Source organism: Melopsittacus undulatus, chromosome 6 (assembly GCF_012275295.1).
Source record: "Melopsittacus undulatus isolate bMelUnd1 chromosome 6, bMelUnd1.mat.Z, whole genome shotgun sequence".
NCBI lineage: Eukaryota > Metazoa > Chordata > Aves > Psittaciformes > Psittaculidae > Melopsittacus > Melopsittacus undulatus.
This window is the reverse complement of record NC_047532.1, coordinates 50360311-50381575: the sequence shown is the minus strand read 5'-3', so window position 1 is coordinate 50381575 and position 21265 is coordinate 50360311. Positions and strand designations below refer to the sequence as shown.

At 39.9% G+C, this 21265-nt stretch overlaps 1 protein-coding gene across 5 annotated transcripts in view; it reads left to right on the top strand.

The window, feature by feature from the left end:
- Positions 1-21265, top strand: part of C6H1orf21 (chromosome 6 C1orf21 homolog) — a 122430-nt gene that overhangs the window by 85393 nt on the left and 15772 nt on the right. For 4 of the 5 annotated variants that reach the window (XM_034063708.1, XM_034063707.1, XM_031046713.2 and 1 more), the window contains one exon: positions 8533-8728. The exons of the other annotated variant lie outside the window; for it this stretch is intronic. In XM_034063708.1, coding sequence (XP_033919599.1) covers positions 8533-8727 — 195 coding nt within the window. In that variant the 3' untranslated portion in view covers position 8728. Of the gene's footprint in view, positions 1-8532; positions 8729-21265 lie in introns of those variants that run through there. 5 annotated transcript variants of the gene reach the window in all.

Here is a 21265-nt window from a genome sequence, read left to right as displayed (position 1 = left end):
AAGACATCATGGTTTAATGATGTCTCCTCTAGAGAAAGTGGAAGAGAACGACATGGCTGCTGGGGAAGCTCATTAGCTGTATTAAATGTCTGTTTAGCCATAATTACTGCATGCTTGGGGTAACAGGTTTGGCAAATCCAGGTCTCCTCAAGAGAGAGAACTCAGAAGGCGCTTGCTCGTTTGTACTTTGGCTGCCATGCATTTTGGGACTATTGAGAAGTTAACATTCTTCAGCCTACATTGACCCATCTTGCTAAGGGAGGTTACTGGTGCCAGGACAGGCACTGCAGAAATCTCCAGGGCAATGTGAAGACATGGAATAATCCAAGTGGGGAGGTAAGTGAACCAAGATGGGGGGATTTATTCCCAGTGGTGGATGAAAGCAAGGTCATGTAAGCTATGCACACATCACCCATACAGGGGAGACCAATGACATTTCTGGTGTTCTTGAGATATTACTGATGCCCTCTACAGCCCAAGCCTCATTGCACCCCTTCACAAAAAAAACCCAACTAGAAACATGATAGACCTATGAAGGGGAAGGGGCCAAAATAAAGGTGATGCTTGCAGGCTCTTTTTTTTCAGTATTATTTTTAAAATATATCAACTGAAATTGAAGGATTTTTATTTTTCTTTTTGTAAATGAAAAACTTTTTCAATTGTGGTGTTGTTTCTGTGATGCCTGGAACATTGCCAAATATAGTTAAGCATAAAGAATCCTTAATCTTGTGAAGCTGAAGGTGGCAGCTTATGCTTCTGTTTTAAATAGACTGATAGGGGCTGGACATGGGACTGTGTAAACTTTGGGGGTTCTCATTTCCTCTGCATCCATAAACTTCCTCTTCAGCAGAGGATGGGGCACTGCTGATGCTTTTGGCATTGCTACCAGTTCTGGCTAGTCATTGTGAAATTCTCTGTGTTGGATATCTACCTCCACTTGAACTAGAAGTGCTTCAGCCGCTTCTAAGGATGAACAATGAGTGTATCTGTCCATCTGTACTACGTATGCTTAAACCAGGGCTGGAAGGGGCTTAGTCTGATTTTTTTTTAACTGTATTCTTACTTTTCAGCTTCAATTGTTCCCCTTTGCTTTTGAAGATAGCTAAGACCATCTGCTCTGCAAGCAGCTGAGTGATTCAAGTACATACGTTGGAAGGGATTTCCACATTTCAGCTGGTGGAAAGAGGAAGAGAAAATTAGACTGGGAGAAGGTGGATGAGTATAGGATTATAACCGTCACAGGTTCAGGGTTTTTTTTGTTGGTTGGTTGTTTTGGTTTTTTTTTTTAATTACTTAAGTCAGGGAGTAAAAAACCCTATGAAAATAAATTTATGCTTATAAAAGCAAGCAGTTTGGTATTAGGAAGATGCTGTACAGATAATTCAGGCTGTTGTGCATACACAGAATGGTGCAGTTTGGAGTTACATGTAGGTATGTTATAAGATAAATCTATATACGTGAATAATTTTAAATGTGAAGCACTAGTTTTCACAGGTAGCAAAGTAATACTGAACTAAGCTAATATGCAGCTTACCAAACAGTCTTGTGTTTGTTCTCACTGGGAAGAAAACATTTTTTGACTTAAATTGCTCCTTGCTCCCGCAAGAATCATTATTAGAGTTCAAACACAGATCTCTGGTGCTCCACTTTCATCTCCTACACTTGATCTGTGCAAACCGCACTGGCTGTGTACTTCTGTGAGCTGCTCTATCTCATATGTAATCTTTCCATGGGATAGCATCAAAGACAGGCAGCTTTAACTAAAATAAGCAAGCTGCTGGATAGTCTATGCATGGGAACACAAAACCAATGTGTTTTAATAATGTAATAATATTATAATTGTGTGTGTGCACATATATATATATTTAAATGTAGCTTGTATCGCAGCAGCACCTGAAGGCAGTAGCTGGGAATCAGAAGCAGCTGCTCTACCTGCAAACACAGCAAAAAGGGGTTCAGATATTGCCAGTTCTTCCCAAAAATTTTGTCTAAACCAGCACTTTTATTCCAAAATCTGTGTACTTCCAGGGGAGTGATTTAGGGGTAAGTTTCCAAACTCCATGGTATTAAAAGCCAAACACTGGAGGGGGTAAAGGCATGCTATGCAGCTGAGCATGATGTGCTGCCATCCTATACACCCAGTATTTGAATGTCAGACCCTGTGGTGAGAGAGGACAGTTTGGATGAATGTGAGGGGGAGCACACCATCAAGCTGCCATTTTCCTTTTTCCTTTAGCCATTCAGAGGAATGTAGCTGCCATAAGAGAGAGAAGAGGGACAGATTTGATTGTGAGGTGTGGGGGAAAGTAGAGGATGATTTCAGGGTTGGAGAGATGCTGGTAAAATGCTGGTGAAACACTGTGGGTTTGCCGGATTGACTTCTCTATATAGGTTTGGAGAGCACACTGCCTTAGCAAGTGTACGTGAGCTGAACGTAGGAAATCCTCAGCCCTTTCTCAGGTGACTGGTGGGGCTCTTAAATACCTGGCTTCAAGTTGCTTCATAGCCTCTAAGAATGAGTCAACGTCAAATCATGCTTTATTTTTTGTAAGGGCTTGGCTGGATGCACGAGTTTAGCAGCGTGTATATTTGTGGGACTTGTTTCTTCTGGAGGTCTCCTAGCTCTTTAAGTTACTCTGTCCTTCCCAGCTTTTCCAAAGTTTAACATCTGTATGGGTACACTGTTTCTGGAGCAATGTTTACATTCATTTCCTTCCTAGGGAAAACATTCAGCAATGAAACAAGATTTAGGCAGCAGTGTGGAAGTGGTAATGGCAGAAGCAAGGACAACGTGGCATGTCTTTCCAAAGTACAGCTTGTTCTTATGGGATTGTGTATTGAATTATCTGCAGAAGACTTCTACTGTTCTATTGAGCTAAAGGCATTGCTCTGCCTTGCAGCAAACCCAGCCACGACTGGCTGCCAGCCAAGCCTTTGCTAGCCACAACCTGCACACCATGTAACTCCTCTAAGAATAGTACCGGTGCTCTTTAAAAAAGGTCCCATCCTCCCTGCCAAAAGATTTTAGCAATACATTGTTTTTATCCCTGATCCACAGAGGGGGATTTTGGAAAGGATTATTTTCCCCCCACAACGGATGGTGTCCATTGTTTTGCCTGTGCCTATGCATTGAGCTATTGCTAATGTGGAGAAATATTTTCGGACTTAATGTGGTGAGTCAGGGCTTAGCCATAAATTGGTCATGGGATAGAAAGCATACAGATCGTCTGTTACTCAGTGTCTAGCTTCAGCGATTTCAGAAACATGAGCAATTTCTCAACTGATGTTAATTAGACTCATAACTCTTTCTGAGATGATCTAAGGCAAGGATTAATTATAAAAGTTTCTCAGTGTTAGAACATGTTTCTTTAGTTAAAGTTTGGCATGCTTTTGTTTTACGATTAGCATGAAAGAATTTTCGTTTGCTTAAAATCCCTAAATACACCATTCTATCCTGCTATGTAAATAACTGTATTTATGAGTTTATCTAAACAAATCTAACTATTAAATGGGAAAAACACATAAAAGGCCCAAGAGCTACGAGGCAGTTCAAAGGCTTATTGAGTGGACTTGCATATTCCTTGTGGGCTTGGTTGTGTTTGGAGGCTGATCTTCTGGCTGTACTTGATTTCTTACTTAAATAAAACACTATAGATTATTTTCCTATCTTAATTTTTAAAAAAATTAAAAAAAAATAAAGTAAGGTGACCTGAATAAGTGCCCTTACATACTTCTCCTTTTGTCTCCATAGATAGGGCTTTTCTGGGGCCAGCTCGTGGAGTCTTAATGGAGACAGGGATACAGTTGTCCCATATTAAACTGCCTCCTCTAGTTGTATTTCCTTCAAATTATCAGTAGAATTGTGAGGGTGTGAAAAGAGCCAGTTGACATCAACTCATAAGTTTGCCTTCTAGAAAACCTAAATCAAAGTGGTCAAATGACTGTATGGAAGGCTTGATTTGACTTGATGGTATACATTCATTAAAGGCTAGATGAGATGACATGTCTTTTCTGCAGCTTCTTTGTCTACACTGCTCATTTTCCAAGGGGGTAAATTTTAGCAGATTCTTGTGGCAGAATATCAGTGTTCCCAGTTAAGGATTCCTGCACCAATATGGAAAATTTGGCCAAGTTTCCATTTTGTTCACTTTTTTAACTTCATAAAGCTCTTTTCATACAGTTAATCATAGAATAGTTGAGTCACATAGCCAAGCAGTGATGGACGTTTTTTTGGTATCATACTTCTGTGAGTGCTTTAAAACAGAAGAGATTCAAATCTAGATCCCGTGACTGCTATGTTTTAAGTTGGGGGGGGAGGGGGGCATGTGTTTTGGTGTTTCTTTGTTGCTAGGGTTTTGGGGTTTGTTTTGGTTTTTTTTTTTTGTTTGGTTGGTTGGTTTTGTTGGTTGTTTTTTTTTTGTTAGAAAAACATTGCATTAGCCTGTCTTTGAGCTCAGGCAATGTAATAGAAAATCACTGGGAATTTTGGCTTGTAATAAATTCAGACTTATATTCTTATCATATGTTAATGTTTTTAATAATCTGACACTACAGATCTCCCTAGTTTTATAGCCTATACTTATGGCTCGTGCATTATGTATGCTGATGACTACTATGCGAATATAAGTTATTAAATTGATTTTATGATGGTGGCATAGAGCATAATGCTGAGTTCACTTAAGGAAATAACACATAGCACTAAAGTAATAAAAAAGTATTTTGTGTCATGTTGGGTGACAAACTGTGGAGGGATTTGTAATTCAGCTTTCCCTTGACGCCTTTTTTGTGAAATGGTTCTCTAGCATCACTCACCCTCCAGTCTTCAGTGTCCCCAGACTTGGCCCAGTTACCAGTGAAACAAAATGTATTGGATCCACTTTGAGTTTACAGATGGTGACAGATTAATTTGGAAAGACAGATTAATTTGGAAAGACAGATTACAAATAAGCATCATGGCCACAGTCTGAATCCTAAGAAAGTGATGTATATCTGGTGCAGAATGATAAAAACTTTTATCAAGGGAACAGGTTAATTAACTATTCCTGATTAAACTAGTACACCATGTGAATTTAATAGCTTGTCTTCAAAAGCAGAATGTGAAATTGCTTATTACTTTGGTGTATCTTTCTGGCAAATTCTGAGCAACCAGAGGTTCTTCATGATTAATTGAGTTTAGAAGAACTTAACACTAGAGTGGGAAACACCAAATAATTACTCTGCTCTTGCTTCAAGCTCATTGCCTTATGTGAATAAAGAAGTTGTGAGGAACAAAGTTGTAGAAGTGGACTAAGAATGGGATCAGTAGCTGTAAGGAAAGGAAAGGCATACTGGGATTGTGAAGCAGGGACTTCAGCTGAATACCAGCACCAAAATGTTGGGTAGTGAAACAGTTAACAGCATTGCCATTCAAACTTCTAAGTTGATGGTCAAGTTGTATGTCATCATGGTTGTTGGGGTCACTGTAAATTTGGAGAACAGAAGTTCATTGTGTCTCACTTCTGACACCTTTTAGGTTGAGTAGCTGTAGTTCATGAAGTGTTTTCTCAGTGGTCATGTTTTGTGTAGATCTAATTGCTCTTGTGGTTCTTTGAGACCTTCTTGGTGCATGATGCCTTTTACATGCATCAGTATGATACTTGTTTTTCTTTGAAAGAGCATGATATTGATGGCTCTTGTTCAGCAAGCTTCTAGACCCTATTCAGCAGAATTACTGCATAAGCTGGTGTTTCCATGTTGTATATATCCAGTTGGTTGTTCCTGCCAAAGTCCTATACCTAGCACTTGTGCCCTGTTTGAATTATGTCCCATCTTTTTCAGTACATCTTTCCAGTTTGTTAGGAGAACTTTGAATCCTGCAAAGCAGAGTCCATCCTGACTTGATGCTCTCTGTGGTTTTGGAAAGCAGTTGTAGTCTCTACATTATTATTCATTATTTCTGCCCATGGCAGGGGGGTTGATCTTAATGTCCTTTCCAACCCTAACTATTCTATGATTCTGTGATCTCAGTCCCTAATGAAAATCCAACTGCAGGACAGATACCAACAAAATCTTGCTTGATATATTCTTTCATTTTAACAATGTGCCATTGTAAACTACATTCTGCATGGCTTCTCAGCCAGCTTTGCACTTATCTTAGAGTGCTTTCAACTAGCAGGTCTAGACAGACATGATGTTCCTAACTTGTTTTTGAAGATGCCCACCAGAGAGATGGTGGTGACAAAGCTTACAAAAATCAAGATGTATGATGTGCTGACTGTAACCAGTATAATTGAAATACGGTATTTACATTAATGTGAGTTTGGTTCTTTTCTTTTTTCTAAACCAAAGTTTCAAGTACTGATAGATTGCAAAGTATTTTCCATGTTCTCCTTAAAAATACTAATACCACAGAATGGATATTTTCTTTAAAATACAAGCTTAGGTTGTGAAGCATAATTGAAAGGAAAAGGGTGAATTTTGGAAGCAGGTTTTATTGCTGCAGAATGAAGAGCATTGAATGCCTTCAGTATTAGTCAAAGCTCAGTCAGTCTGATCAGTTTAACACAGATAGGTAAGTAGTGAGCTTTATCATTAAACGATGTCAAAATGAGCTTGAAAAAGGGTAATGTCATCTTTCAGATAATATAAAAATCTTGCTATACATTTCTTTCAGAATCAGTACCCCCGATATATTTACACTTGAACTCATCTGGAGAACCTTCCTGATTCCAATCAGAGTTTTCAGGGCATCTTTTCTCTGTAGATCAGTAAATATGCTATCTGGATGAATGAGCATTGCTGCTTCTTGAAAGTATGGTGGGTGAAAATCACGATCTTGCAGCAGCTCTCCTGGCTTTGAGACTAAGTGGCTGCACACCTGTGACTGATTCAAGGTGAAAAATTAGGTTTTGCTCCTAATTATTTCGTGATCCAAGATGAATTAGGGTTTGTTTCTAAGTTTTTGCAATTTCCTAATTTGATAGGTTTATACACTGGATCTTATCTTGACTAGAATTAGTGAAGGTCTGAGCCCTGAATAAAACAGCAGAGGTATGGTTTCTTTGAGAGATACTAATTCTTTCCAGTACCCTTCTCCTGGGAGCAGGGCTTAGTGCAACAGGTAAGCTTTTAATAGGGCTATCTGTGGCTGAAGATATTGCACCCTACAGTATGTAAATATAAAGCCCCAACTTCTTAAGGGCCTGTCTGTGCCAACACATTTTTCTTGGAGGTGGATGCATTGTAGAAGCTGCATCTGCAGTTACACCTTGTTACAAGACACCATTGTTTTGATTTCATGAGTGCTTTGAAAAAATCAGCAAAATCCATTAATACTGTGGTCAGTGAACTCATCTGGAATAGACTGACAACACTGTTATTTATACATAGTGGAAAAATCGATAAATTTAATCCAAGATAAAACTGCCTGGCTCTCTAAAGGAGAAGACTGCCTCCATTGCTGAGGACTGGAAATCATTGCCTCATGCTAATTGAATAGCATCTAGCAGTTGTGTGGCTGAATCTTCTAGACTGATTTGACTCAGGCAGACTAAGTATCTAAATGAAGTGTATTTGTCATGCTGCAGTCCTACAGGATTAAGAGCACATGGATTCATTTGATCTGCTGCATTCCAACAATATTAAATAAGTCCATTTTTTATTGTCCTTCGCACCTTGTATTTTCCTGGCTATGGAATTCCAGCTACTTGCTTTCTGGAAACTGAGCCATGATATGACAAATATTTCTGGCCAGTATTTCTAGCTCTGGCAGGGCTTGAAGAATTCTTGGCTGGCTTTTACAGTAGGCCAACAGCTTAGAACAAATATAACAAGAGACAGAGTACAGCATGTAGAATTAAACCATGTTGCTCATTATTAGAATGGTTTTCTTATCTTGAAATTATTCACTATATTATGGGCTTTGTGATAAATAATCATTCTAAAATGTTTTAATCAATATTTAGATGTTAAATAATTTTAAACAAAACATTTGGAAGATCCTTTTGTCTTTCAGCAAGATAATTACACTGTGAAATTTATGTTCATAATTCACTTGGGAAGTCCAGTTTATTGAACCTCTGTGATGTAGAACTTACTCCTGATACATCTATGGTTTCTCCTCTAAAACCTTCTTTGTAGCCATGTCAATGGGCGCTACTTATAATCACACAAAGACACAAGTGGCATAGTTTAAAGTCTGCAAAAGTACCTCATGGGTAGGAGGAAAGGGAAGGAGAAGTCTAATGTGAATGCAAATCCATGAATCTACCACAATAGAGACATCTTTGTTCCTGCTCACAGTAGCATTCATACATAAGTAATTAAAGGCTGACAAGGTAAGAGTGGGAACAGGGGAGAACAACTAACAATGTGCAGCTTTCCGAGGAGGTGAGCTCTGTGGTGGTAGCCAAGAGAGGGGGAAAGTTTCCCTTGGCCATGCCACCTCCCTGGTGCTTTGGCTTTGGCATGTGGCAGGCTGCACAGCCATTTGAGTCAGTTGGTGAATGAGCCATGGGAAAAAGACTTAAAATTGTTTTGTTTTTTTTCAAACAGATCAGTGAATTAATAGGACTCCTTATAGGGCCAGACAAGTCTGAGTCCTGGGAGAAGGAACATACCAGAAGTGCATGGCTGGGACCCTTTGAGTGGAAGACCTCAGTCGAACAGCCATCAATTTACTATGTAACTGCACTCTTAATGAGAGCAAGACTTACCAAGAGGTCAATAAATACCTTTCAGTATCGATAAATGTTCTCTGAGCATGTATTGTGTTATTAATGTTAGCCAGAGTTTCTGATCGTTCCAGGAGAGAATGTGCTGAATGTCCATGTAGGCAGCTGTGCCTGGCCAAAAGCCAGCCTCCCAGCAAGCTCAACTAATATTAATTGAAAGTGATTTTAAGCTCCAGGAATTTGGGGCTTAAACTAAACTCTGAATTTGAGGATTAGGAGGGGACCACCTAATCCTCTAAGTGTTTGTGTTCCCAGCTAAGCCTTGACAGCATCCTGAGTGGTCTCTGACCTGCTGGCTGGTTAGCAAATTGTTTAATGTGCCCTTTCAGAAGTGTGCGAACCAGGGAAATAGCTGGGCATCATCTCAGTCTGGAATTGATATAATCAACAGATAGTTCACTTGGTGCTGTCTGAGCGGCAGGAAAGTCCCTAGATAGGTTGGAGAAGAGAGACCACGGATGCAGAAGTTTGAGGCAAGTGCATCTGTAAGCAAGTGCACGCCAGGCCATTATGTTTGCTGATGCAAAGGAGCAAGCCCTTATACATAGTAGCAGAAAGGTTTTAATGGTCCTAAACTTTAATAGGATAGAGCCATGTTACTACCCACTATTTATAACTGAAAGTTTAGGGTGATGTGTGGCTGCCTGTCTTTCCTTTGGAAGAAATGAGTAGAGGAATCTTAGCTGAAATGAGCTTATTTCCTTCTGCTCATTACACTCAGTTGATCCCCATTGGCTTAAGTGAGGTTTAAGTATCATAAAATATGGCCCCATCTCTGTGGTCCCCCATCTGCTGTTTTCCCTTTTCTTCTCTGGTGAAGGTTATTTTATCAATTCTGCCTATACATAGCACTGGCTTTTTGAGCTGGCCTCCATGCTGTAACTGTAGCTGGTTGGTTGCCTGTCTTCCCCTTCAGTTTACTTTCCCTGCATGTGTTACCCAGCTGTTTTAAACATACATAGCAGTGTTGCAAAGAGTCCTTCCAGCATCAAGTAATTTGTTGTCATTATGATGTTTAAAAGCTGCAAAATGAGTCTTCAGCACATGTGGTCTTATACTAGAAGAATCATGCAGACCATAATTCAGGAGAGCAGCGTTATGGGCATAGGCACCATTGACCTAAGGAGGATTTAGGCACCTTCATGAGATGGAATGGACCCTTAAGTGCTTTGCAGATCCAGGAGCAAAATGTGCCTAGGTTAAAGTCTGTGTTGGGGAAAGCTACTAACAATAAGTTTCAGAACATGATTTTTTAGAGATGTGCTCCATCACATCCATAGCCTAAGTGATGTGGGAGGCTGTGCTTTTCATGAAGAGTCAGGGAATGCCAGCAATTCTACATTTCACTGATTGATAGAGGAAAAAGTGATCCTGACACACAGTTCATGCCTCAGTTTGTTTTAAAACGGATTTTGCAATCCTTCATGTTGAGAAGTTTTGGGTAAGCATTGTCAGGTTGGCTGCTAAGTGTCAGGCATGGTATTTTCAGTTGTCTTTGTAAAGATTACATGATCCATTTGCTGGTGTTCCTTGTAGAGTCGATAAGCCTGCTTGAAGGTTATGTATGCTCCTTGCTAGGTCATGATCTTCTAGAACTTGCTATGTCTCTAGTCTGTTTTAAACAGTTTACAAAATGTGGGCCAGAGGAAGGCCAAAGAAGGAGTACATATCGTGAGTCTCTGCTATGGGTTGTTCAAAAGTTGAAAGTATCGACAGAACAAATGACTTAATATTGAGCACAGTTAGAGGATCTGCAGAGAGCCCTGATCGCTGTGTCTCTTCTGCTTTTCATTTTGCTGGAGAGATGAACAAGTGAGAAATATTAATTACAGCTTACTGACTTTTATTTCAAAATACATTTTGTTTGCTAATGTTCTTAGTAGCAATCAGGGAAGATGGCCTGTTGGCAGCTGCTGTGCTCTCAGTCTTATAGAAAAGCAGTGAAGCTTTTGGTAACTTTAGTAAAAATACTTTTGCTGTTACTATCATACCATTGTTGTGGTATATTGTTTGAATTAAAGTTCTCATTATCACATAAGATTCAGCATGGAACTAAGTAAGTGTAGGGAAGTAATTGAATGTTAATACTACAGCACTGCAGTGAAAAATTAGGTGGTATTTCCATACTACATTCTAGTTTTCTCCTTGTTCTAAGTACCATGCCTATGAACATGCATTGGAGTATACTTCAGACTTAGGCAGAAAGCTTTTGTGTTTGGCAGTGCTGAATCTCTTGGTAGTAGCATACCAGTCCATCGTTTTCTGAACATTCCAGTGATGGGACAATACTATTAAATTTTAGAGGTCAAAGGCAGCCAAGTGGTATGCCACAATTGATATTGCCAATGCTTAACACCAGAACAACCAACAAGTGGATAAAGCTGCTAAGATTGAAGTGGCTCAGATGGACTTAGATTAGCAATTACACATCTTTTTTTCCCCTTCTCGGGTGGCCAACCTGTGAAGGAGACATTACCTTACCTTCCCAGTGCCCCCACCGGATGACCCACGTAGCGGTAATTTACACGGAATGCACCATCATCATATCCCCATTCACTGGCAGCAGTAAGCTGAAACGACATAGTACCACCAACAATGGATGAAATGATTCATAAACTCTGGGAGTTCCAAGACAGTCAAAAGAATGTAACTCCCACAGGTTGAGATAACAACAGTCCAGTAGCTAAGGTATAACACAAACCACTTCTGCTACCACCAATAATAATAATGATAATGGAAATCAGGGAAGGGAATACAACCACTCACCACCCACCGACTGATACCCAGCCCAACCCAAGCAGTGATCTAACCCTTCCGGGTAACTGCCCCCAGTTTATATAGTGGGCATGATGTGCTGTGGTATGGAATACCTCTTTAGCTAGTTTGGGTCACGTGTCCTGTCTCTGCTTCCTCCCGGCTTCCCGTCCTCCCTACTGGGAGACCAGGCAAGGTGGACACCTGCTCAGTTTCCTCTGTCTTTGCACCCACCTGACTTGAAAAGAAAATAAGAGTGTGTGTTAAAACTTGGCATCTGCAAATGGCTGGAAACCAACTTGTAGACTCGAAAGCTAGCTTTGATTAGAAACAGCCAAATTGAAATTGTTCAAGAATGCCTGTTTTGCTTGTTCATGTGAATTTTGTTAACTGCAGGAAGACCTGTTGGACTGTGAGTCATGGAACATGAAGGTATTTTACTTTCTGATAATTCTTTTAGCACCAAATACTTTTTTTTGTTAAATAATCAAAGGGATGAGGCTAGAAAATAGCTCATCCCTACCAGCTTTTTTGCTTCAGAGAGATTTTGAGTACTGTACCAAAAATTTTATGTACCCATTAGAGAAACTCAGCTTATTTCTTCTTCAGTATTTATTTACCCCATTTTTTTTAAGTATGAATGCCCAGTTTACAGATGTCCCCTGTATATGTGGTAATAAAACTTGATGATATTTCAGTGGCAGAAAATGATTTACAGTAATATAATGGGTACATTCAGAGAGAGTTTGTAGAAGTCTGAGAGATTTGAACCAGGAGCTGTCTCTGGATTTGGAGTTGGGCTCTCTTATCCCCACATATATAATCTGAAATGCTTTTCAAAATAAACTTGCTTTCCTTTTTCAGGGAAACCTGAACAGTAAAAATAGTTGGTAGAACCACGTCCATTTGCTTATGAGTCTCAGATAGGACTGCTGCAGAGAAATGCCATCTCTGAATACAGTAGGTTAACCTTGCTGGTTTGAGATAACTGCATTAAAAACAGGAACTTCTCTTATTCTTAAATATGGCAGTGCATGTGATACATCCTGACTTCAGCAAGGCTTTAAATACTGTGACTGAAATTGGAATGTGCTCTGTAGGAAAGATGTAGGCAGATAGGAAAGAGCCCAAAGGGGAGTGACAAGAATAGGAGGTTTAACAAATGTAAGCTGTAATGGAAGGTGGAAGCAATTGATTTGTTCAGCCTAAAAATACAGACAGAAACACAAGTCACCCAGTATATAAAAGGTTGCTTTAAAAAGCATGACAATAATTATTTTTCTGTGACCGCTGAGAGATGTAAGAAGACATCAGGCAAGGATTTGAGCTTGGCAGTAGGATAAACATTTGAACTTTTAGGGAAGTGTCAAAATGAAAGGCAGACTGTTGAGAAAACCTGCAGGATAGGAATTTGAGTAACAGGTAAGACACATCTGTTGAAGTGGTTTGGATACATGCCCTCTGGTGATGCAATTAGGTGATATTTTGAAATATCTTCCAGTCATAGTGGTTGATACCATGTAACACTTTCAGGAAACTAATCTTGTAGAGTTTCACAATGCTATTTCACAGTCTAATCAAGGAGCCATTGAAATTTTGTGGGTGAGTGAAGGATCCATCCCTGGCCAGTCTGATATTGTACAAGACTTCCTTTTCCATGGCTAATCTCTCCCAAGAGAGCAGAAACTATCCCAGCACTGGCCTGTCTCATGGCTATGCCGCTGCTGGGACTGATGCACAGCAGCTGCCTTCCTCAGCTGGTACTGATACTTCCCTTGAGAAAAGATCTGCTGCTTTCTGGAAAAGGAGGGGTAAGCTGATTTTGAGTCTTTTTCATGTCCTCTCACCTAAAGGGGTGGCTTTGCAGAAGGTAAGATGATGGACACATTAAAATCAGAATGGACAGAAAGGCCATAACATACATACAGTCATTTTGAGACTCTTAGCTACTGGACATCTTAAATGTTCACATGAGTATTTTCAGGCCTGTTACTGGATTTTAACAGGTAGTTCTTTACCCGCTATTAGCTTGGATATCTTTCTCTAACCTGCAGCATCTTGAGCATCAAAGCTATTTTTATACATCCTTGATGGAATATATTTACTTATTGGTGCCTCTTTTTGCTGACACTGAGGAGACAGGCTTATTTTATCTGCTCTTTTTTCAAGGAAACTTTAAAGAGATAAACACTTAAAGCTCAGCCTGCATTACTGATTTAAATGGCTTATAAAATTTTTAAACTGTTAATGATCTCTGTCTTTCTGATGTATATGGTATCTATTCTCAGTATTACTCTCAGAAAAATTTGCTTGGAGAATCCAGGCAAAATCTATTCTTACACATCTATATACTGGAAACTCAGTAAGTGAGCAGGCTACTATGTTCTTTGTGACATAATAATAAACCTTTCTACTGTTCAAAAGTAACAAACAACCAACCAATGAAAAGATGTTACAAAATACATAAATCAGATTTAGGGCTTCTCCTGCAGCCATAATACTTTTCATATGTATTATAGTACATGTAGAATCATAGAACAGTTAAGGTTGGAGAGGATCATATTTAGTAATACTCAAACTCTTATGTTCTTTAAAATGTGTATGTGTCATGGGTTCAGCAGTAGCAGTCATTTTTTCTCCTTCTTGGTAGCTGGTGCAGTGCTGTGTTTTGACTTTCAGGCTGGGAGCGGTTGCTGGTGGCACGTACTACGTTTTGAGTTACTGCTCAAATGGTTGGTTTTGTCCAAGGCCTTTTCTGAGCTCATGCTCTGCCAGGGAGGAGGGGAAGCTGGGAGGAGGGAGAGATAGGGTGCCTGGCCTGGGCTAGCTGGGGAGGTATTCCATACCACATGACGTCATGCTTGGGGAGGTAACTGGAAGTTGGCCGGGAGGGGGGGACTTAGCTCCCTTCCAAGTTGGGCTTGTTTCGGCAGGTGGTATCGTATTCTCTCTCCTTGTTTATTTCCTCTATCATAGATTTATTAGTGGTAGCAGTAGTGATTTGTGTTATACCTTAATTACTGGATTGGTTTTTATCTCAACCCTTGGGAGTTATATTCCTCCGGTTCTCCTCCCCCTCCCTCCGGGAGTGGGGAGGTGGGGGGGAAAAGGGGTGTGTGGTACTGCGGGAGACTGAGGTGGGGTTTTAAACCACGACAGTATGTTATCCGTATTTGCCGAAATTTGCCATGTAGCAAGAACTGTAACTTCATTCTCTCAGGTCTTAAATCTTACATTTGTGCAAATTTGAGAATTAATGCAAATAAAACAGACTTGAAGAGGAGCAAAATAGAGACATTGAAAATATGTTCCAGCAATGGCATTTACATAATTGCAGTCTACCAAAATTCTAAAAGTTTGAACCTTGGACAGTACTGAGAGAATGAGAGCTCATTGTAGGGATTTCTTGCTGGTTGGAACAGCAATTTTTTCCATTTGTCAGCCACACAATTCTGCAAGTGAGAAGTACAGTTAGCAAGCAGTGTCCATCTGTAGTGCGTGTGGCACATGATGTTCCACATATTCATAGGTGTTTGCATGATGTCAGCCTGTGGGAACTGGAAACACATTCTGGGAATAATGGGTGTGAGAATGCTTGCATGTTAGTGGGACATATGAAGAAGGTTGTATTTATGCACTTGTTTTATGCCTGAGACTTACCCCTGTAGGCTGTTAGTGCCCAAAACCTTCCTGATGCAAATATATTTGTATTGATAAGTAGCGCTACTCTCTGTTTTCTGTCATCTCAGTTCTCACGTTTGCTTTGAGCAAAATTTCTTGCTACCATTTTATTCTGTTTACATTTGGCTTCACAGTGTCTTTTAATTTCCACAATTTCTTCAAATTAGTTCCAGTTTTCCTCTTCTCTTCATTGTAAACGGCAAACCTAGACTTTCTTTTTCTTTGCTTTCCCTTGTTCCATCTTTCGTAAACATCAGGTTTGAACAAGAGGGGGAAAGTATCTTTCATTTATCCTGCAAAGTTCTCCATTAATACTGGGTTAATGAGGCACTTCTGTTGTCCTAACATCTAGGAGGATCTTGGTGCTCTTTGTGGGACTGCTTGCATGCAATAAATGTAGTCAAACTTTCAGTTTATGGACAAAAGCCAGGGACTCTGCAGACTCTACAAGAGGAGACACCATCAACATGCTGTTGTTTTGCAGATGAAGAAAAGCAAGTGTTACTTCGAAAATCTCATCAAAGTGGCTGTTTGATGATCACCTTCTTTTTAATAAGCCCAGTCTAAAATGTACCCTAAAACTTATTATTAAGTCAGCGAGGTGGCATATGTGCACATGGGGAGTCTTGGTTGGTTTTGACAGTGCAGGAAGAGCTCTGGAGGCTTTGCTTGCATGTGCCTTATGTAAAGGCATCTCTCAGAGAACTGATTTTACAAAGGGTGGGTGTAGAGCATGTTCCAAAAAATAGCTGAAAAAAGTTCAGGTTTGCCTTTAGAAAACCAGCTTTATAAATCACTACAGCTGCTGAAATTTTAGGCCCAGCTATTTAAAAAGCCACAAAATTGGGTACATCCCATTCTCCAGCTATGTTCTCTTGTATATATTTGAAAGGCATAAAGCTTTTCAAAACCATCCCAGTAAAAAAGCTTTGCAAAAATTGTAGTAGCAATAACCTGCTTGACATCCCAGCAAAGTGCCTTCTTGAAGCAAAAACTAATGGATACATGCCTTGCTGCAGGCCAGCTGCATAAGTTAGGGTGGTGAGGTACTGGAATGGTTTGCCCAGGGAGGTAGTGAATGCTTCATCCCTGGCAGTGTTCAGGACCAGGTTGGATGAAGCCTTGGGTGATATGGTTTAGTGTGAGGTGTCCCTGCCCATGGCAGGGGGGTTGGAACTAGATGATCTTGAGGTCCTTTCCAATCCTAACTATTCTATGATTCTATGTTACTTTCAAGACTGTCTATACCATTTATTCCTGGCTATAAATGTTTTACAGACTTCACGCAACACTGTTGTCTCATGCTTAATGCCATGTTCTTTCCACTTGGTGGAAACAGCCTTCAGGAGACATGCATGAAAAATTAAGAGTGTGAGTAATATGTACATTAACTATAAATAACTATATTTATGTAAAAGCTTATTGAGCAAGAGAGAATAATTTATGACACAGGCTTAATAAGCAGAAACTTAATTTTTGAGCTAGGTATTGTTGTCCAGGGTGGCTGTACAATCCAGAAGAGTGACATACCTGCAAAAGAGCAAGGTTAGTTGTGCTTTTTGTTGCCAGGTGCCCCTGAAGTTTCCTCAAAAGTCAGTCTAGTCTTGCCAAGTTATCAGTAAAGCAGTTTTTAAGTTTTATCCATCTATTTTTTATTTGCTAGATAAAACTTTCAACCACTCTGATGTACCAAAGCCATTAAAGATACGGTACATTAACGCGAGTTGGAGAGCAGGTCTCTTTTCTGCCCAAAGCATTTTGTTTGCAGTATTTCTGGTTATCTTTTGATGTAAGATTCTTCATGCTCTAAATCAATCCCTTATCACCTTAATTTCTGGTGTATATAACTGTGAGGAACAGTTTTCAGCCTCTTGCAAAGTTGTTCCTGGAGGGGGATACTCTTCAACTTCACTTTACAAGTTGCTTCCCAATGGAAATCTTGCTTCCTATTTCTGTTTCCATGCAGAGTTTTATTGTGTATATAAGACTCCTGCTGAAGGGGCAAGATAATTTCCTGTTTTAAATGAAACTTCATGCGGTAATATAGATACAGGTGTTTTGGCTTTGTTTATGTCTGTGATGTTCATTTTCTTATCCTGGCTGACCTTTCAGAGTACCACAGAGGCTGAAGGAACCAGGAAAACCCCGATGTTTAGAGAAACACAGTAGAGGCATTTTTCTAATTATCACAATACTGATTTTCTGTAGGGAACACTTTGAGCTTTAACAATCCATCTGCAGGAAATAACTTTGAGATAGAAATATGCTTCTTTTTTTTCTGGACGTTGGTGTGTCAATCTGATAAAAAGGAGAGGATTCAAATGTGTGGGGTGATAAAACTACAGAGCTGTGGAATTGTCTAGGATGGCAAGGTCATACTTATGTATCATTCATGCTCCTTATTTATAATTTCATTTGTTCACCTCCCTTAATTTCCTGTCTTGGTGCCAGCTGCTTCAGTTCATCTACAGGGTTCCTGGTACTTAATTACTTGACAGAATTAATTGAAATTGCCATAATCGATTAATCCAGGCTTTCTAATATTTTCAGTATTGTCTGGGAGGGAGAAGGACTTGAAAAGCTGATGGGAACATTTATAAAGTTGTAGTTATGAGATTTAGTAAGTATTAATGTCTTTTTGAAAAGCCTTTAGTGCTGGATATTGCCCTTCATTTTTTTTCCCTGCTCTTTAATGATGTTCTCTGTCAAAGTTCAAAGACCAGTAGCTTTGGCTAAGGGTGAACTATATTTAGATACTGCAGGAGAAGTCCTGTACCTCTCTCCAGATGCAGTCTTTTCTTTCCCTTTCTCTTTTCTTTTTCTTCCCCTTCTCTCTCTCTCTCTTTTTTTTTTATTTCAACTTCACACTTCTGGTTGGATTTTTCAGATTTTTTGGCATATCCAGCAGCTTGAGTTGAGCGTAATGGTAATGTTAGAAGTTCTTCTAATAGTTCCCTCCTTCCCCCTCAGTTTTTAACATCTCAAAGGCATTTTTAAAAAGCAACTACACGTTAGTTACTACACCAGTTTCAGCCAAATACACAAACAGCTGATCCAAGAAAATAAAATAAGCAGGCCCGGTGACAACCTGAACAGAAAGCAAGTAACTTCAGATCAGATGTCCTTGAGGAGGGAACTCAGTATGAGAGAGACAGCATGGCAAGAACTGAAATGAGACCAGAAATGCAGACGGAGCAAATCCATTGCCCTGCCTCTAGCCAGTGCTGCATTATGCAAGGAGGTTGATTGCTTCTACCTTCGAGGGGTAAATTAGGCACCATTTGAACTGCTCTCAGACTTTGTAGCATGTTCTCAACTAGCACCCATTTTCTTGGTTTCCACATTCACCCAGTTTCCTTGTACTCCATGCTCTTCTATGGCACTATTTTGTTCTCACTCGCAGTGGCCCTGAATTTCTATGTTGACTTCTTTTTATCCAAGTCTGGTGAAGGATCTCCGTGTAGGTTGTACTTAGTTTGCACAGGCACAATAAGCATTTCTCTTTTGTGTTTTGAAGGCCTGGCTGAAAGCCACCTTGCACTCAGTTGAAAGACTGTTGCTGATTTTAAGCTGGGTCTCGCTGAGCAAGATGCTTAGGTTTTGTGCATCCATGTATGTATGACTGGTAAATAAACACTAAAAGCAGGATTATCTAATTCCTCAGATTGCAGCATATGGGTGCTTTTCTGGTGGCCTGCAGAAGGCTCCTCAGGATTTGTACTTTCCTTTTTTTTTCTTTTTTCTTTTTAAGCTGGTTTTATCCCATTTTGAGTATTTTGAGTTTCTTTTTGTGTGTGCGTGTGCTTTCCAAATCAATATTGGATTTCAGTAGCTGGAGTTGCTACAGCAAAATTTCCCACAAATAGCTGGGAAGGAGGAGCTCATTTCAGGATGAGGCCTGCCTTTGGGACAAATTAAGAGAAAACCATCAACCTCTAGTGAAAGCACAGGTTTTTTCTCTAGCAAACCTGGGTTATACATCCAGCATCAGTTCAGGCTCCCTGCATGATGTTGGCTGGGTCTGCAGAATCTGATCTTTTCCCAAAATAAAGGCATCTGCCTTCCCTTTGCATGCCTCAGTAGCCATGCATACTGAACTTTTGAAGTCTTCAGGCTTCAGTTTCTCCCACTGTTATCTTGGAATAAAACCCAACAAACCTACATTCCTCTCACCCCAATTGTCCAATTTATTAAGAAAGATACTTTATCACAGAATCACAGGGTGGTTGAGGTAGGAAGGGACTTTCAGAGGTCATCTGGTCCAACCTCCCTGCTCAAGCAGGGCCACACAGAGCTGGCTGCCCAGGACCAAGTCCAGATAGCTTTTAGACATCTACAAGGATGGAGGTATCTATAGGGGTAGGCATGATGGGCAAATCCTTCATGCATGGTTGCGGAAATTTTGGCATGATACAGAAATAATATTTATTAAATATTCCACTTACGACTAAAATGTTATTATGAAACATGACTTCAAGCTTCATTCAGATCCACAAATAACAGCTGTGTTATCCAGTCATCATTGTGAAGGCCAGGGTGCTTCAGGCAGTAGGATGGGAGCATTTGCTCAAATAGACAGGCTGAACATTGTTGCCTCAGTTATAAGGCACTCCTTAAAACTGAGCTCCTGTGGTGAATTGCAAATGTTTTAGAAGAGCCCAAGAGCAAGACAGGCATCAATAGTGCAGTGATGCTGGCACTTGGTGATTTGTGTCACAGTTGTGTGTTCAGGAGTCTGTGTGACTGCATCCGCTGTTGCAGCCAACTAGAAGGTGTATTGGAGAGATCAGGGGATGCTGTTTCCAGTACTGGCTCTTCTCATCACCATTGCTGGTAGAAGGTTGCTTTTAAGAAAGACTTATTTTGGAAACATAGAAGGTCCTTCTGATGGCTGTGATAATAACATCTTTCATAGGTGTCTTCTCACTAAGAGCTGTTTATTCCAGGTATTTCTCTGTGCCTCTTTGTGTATATGCCATGAAGATTAAATGTGTAAAGATTCAGTGTCCAGTGTATATTTTGGAGCCAGTGTGCATATGGAGCATGTGGAGTATGTGCAAACTGAGGCCCTCTCCATCCTGGTTTCCAAAGCTCAGCCCATGCAGGCACCTGCCTCCATAGTGAGATAATTTCACGATTTTCATCATCTCATCCCATGCACAGGATCACAAGAGGAGAAGGGGAATGGGCTCCCTGTGTTAGTGCCAGCCAACATACACAATCCATACCATTCCCTGCTTCATCATCAATCATACCCTAGACTCCCTTCTGGACAGCACAGCACAGATGTAGACGCATATACAGATTATGGCAGGGAGAATGTGATTCCTCTGATACTGCATCCAAGAATAACCTTCTTTGACCAGCATCTGAGATTTTTCAGTGCTTGATTTCCCCTTCATTATAAAGTTACCCCAAATAACATTTTTGAGTGGTTTTGCCTCCAGGAAGCTAGAGAAAGCAGAAATGCTCTCTTCCTGCCAAATTATAATACAAAAAATAAATTCTCATGTATGTATAAAGCAAGGGAACTTGAGTAAAATCTCATAGGTCAGTACTTCTCTCTCGTTCACCCTGATACACCAAGACAGTCCATGTAAAATGCTATTACCTGAGGCTGGTCCTCATAGCTGAAGAACATAAAAAGTGCTTGGCTGGCATATTGAATTTTTACATCTCATCTTTCATACCATTTCTAACTGGTGCATTTGATTTTGTTCTTTTCAAATAACATTATTTTAATAATGAATTACATAGCTCCATAAAGCAGTTTGAAGGGCACTCAGGGCTCCTTTGAAGAAAAGTGTCATCTTGGTATAAATCAATATTATTTTATAAATATTTGAATAGCTGTAAACCTATATTGAGTAAAACATGATCACTGTCTGGAGAGACCTTTGGTGACTGTACCAACCTCAATATATTTTAGTAGTAAATCTACAGAGACAAATTAATCATAAAAATTATACCAATCTGGGGGAGCATGCCACCTTCAAACATTGGTGGCTCCAAGACAGAAGTTGGATACTTCAGCCTTTTCCAAATTAAACAAAAAATAGCCTTGAAACTAAGACCCTCATTTTACTTATACTGCATTTTACTGGTTTATGTGGGTTTGT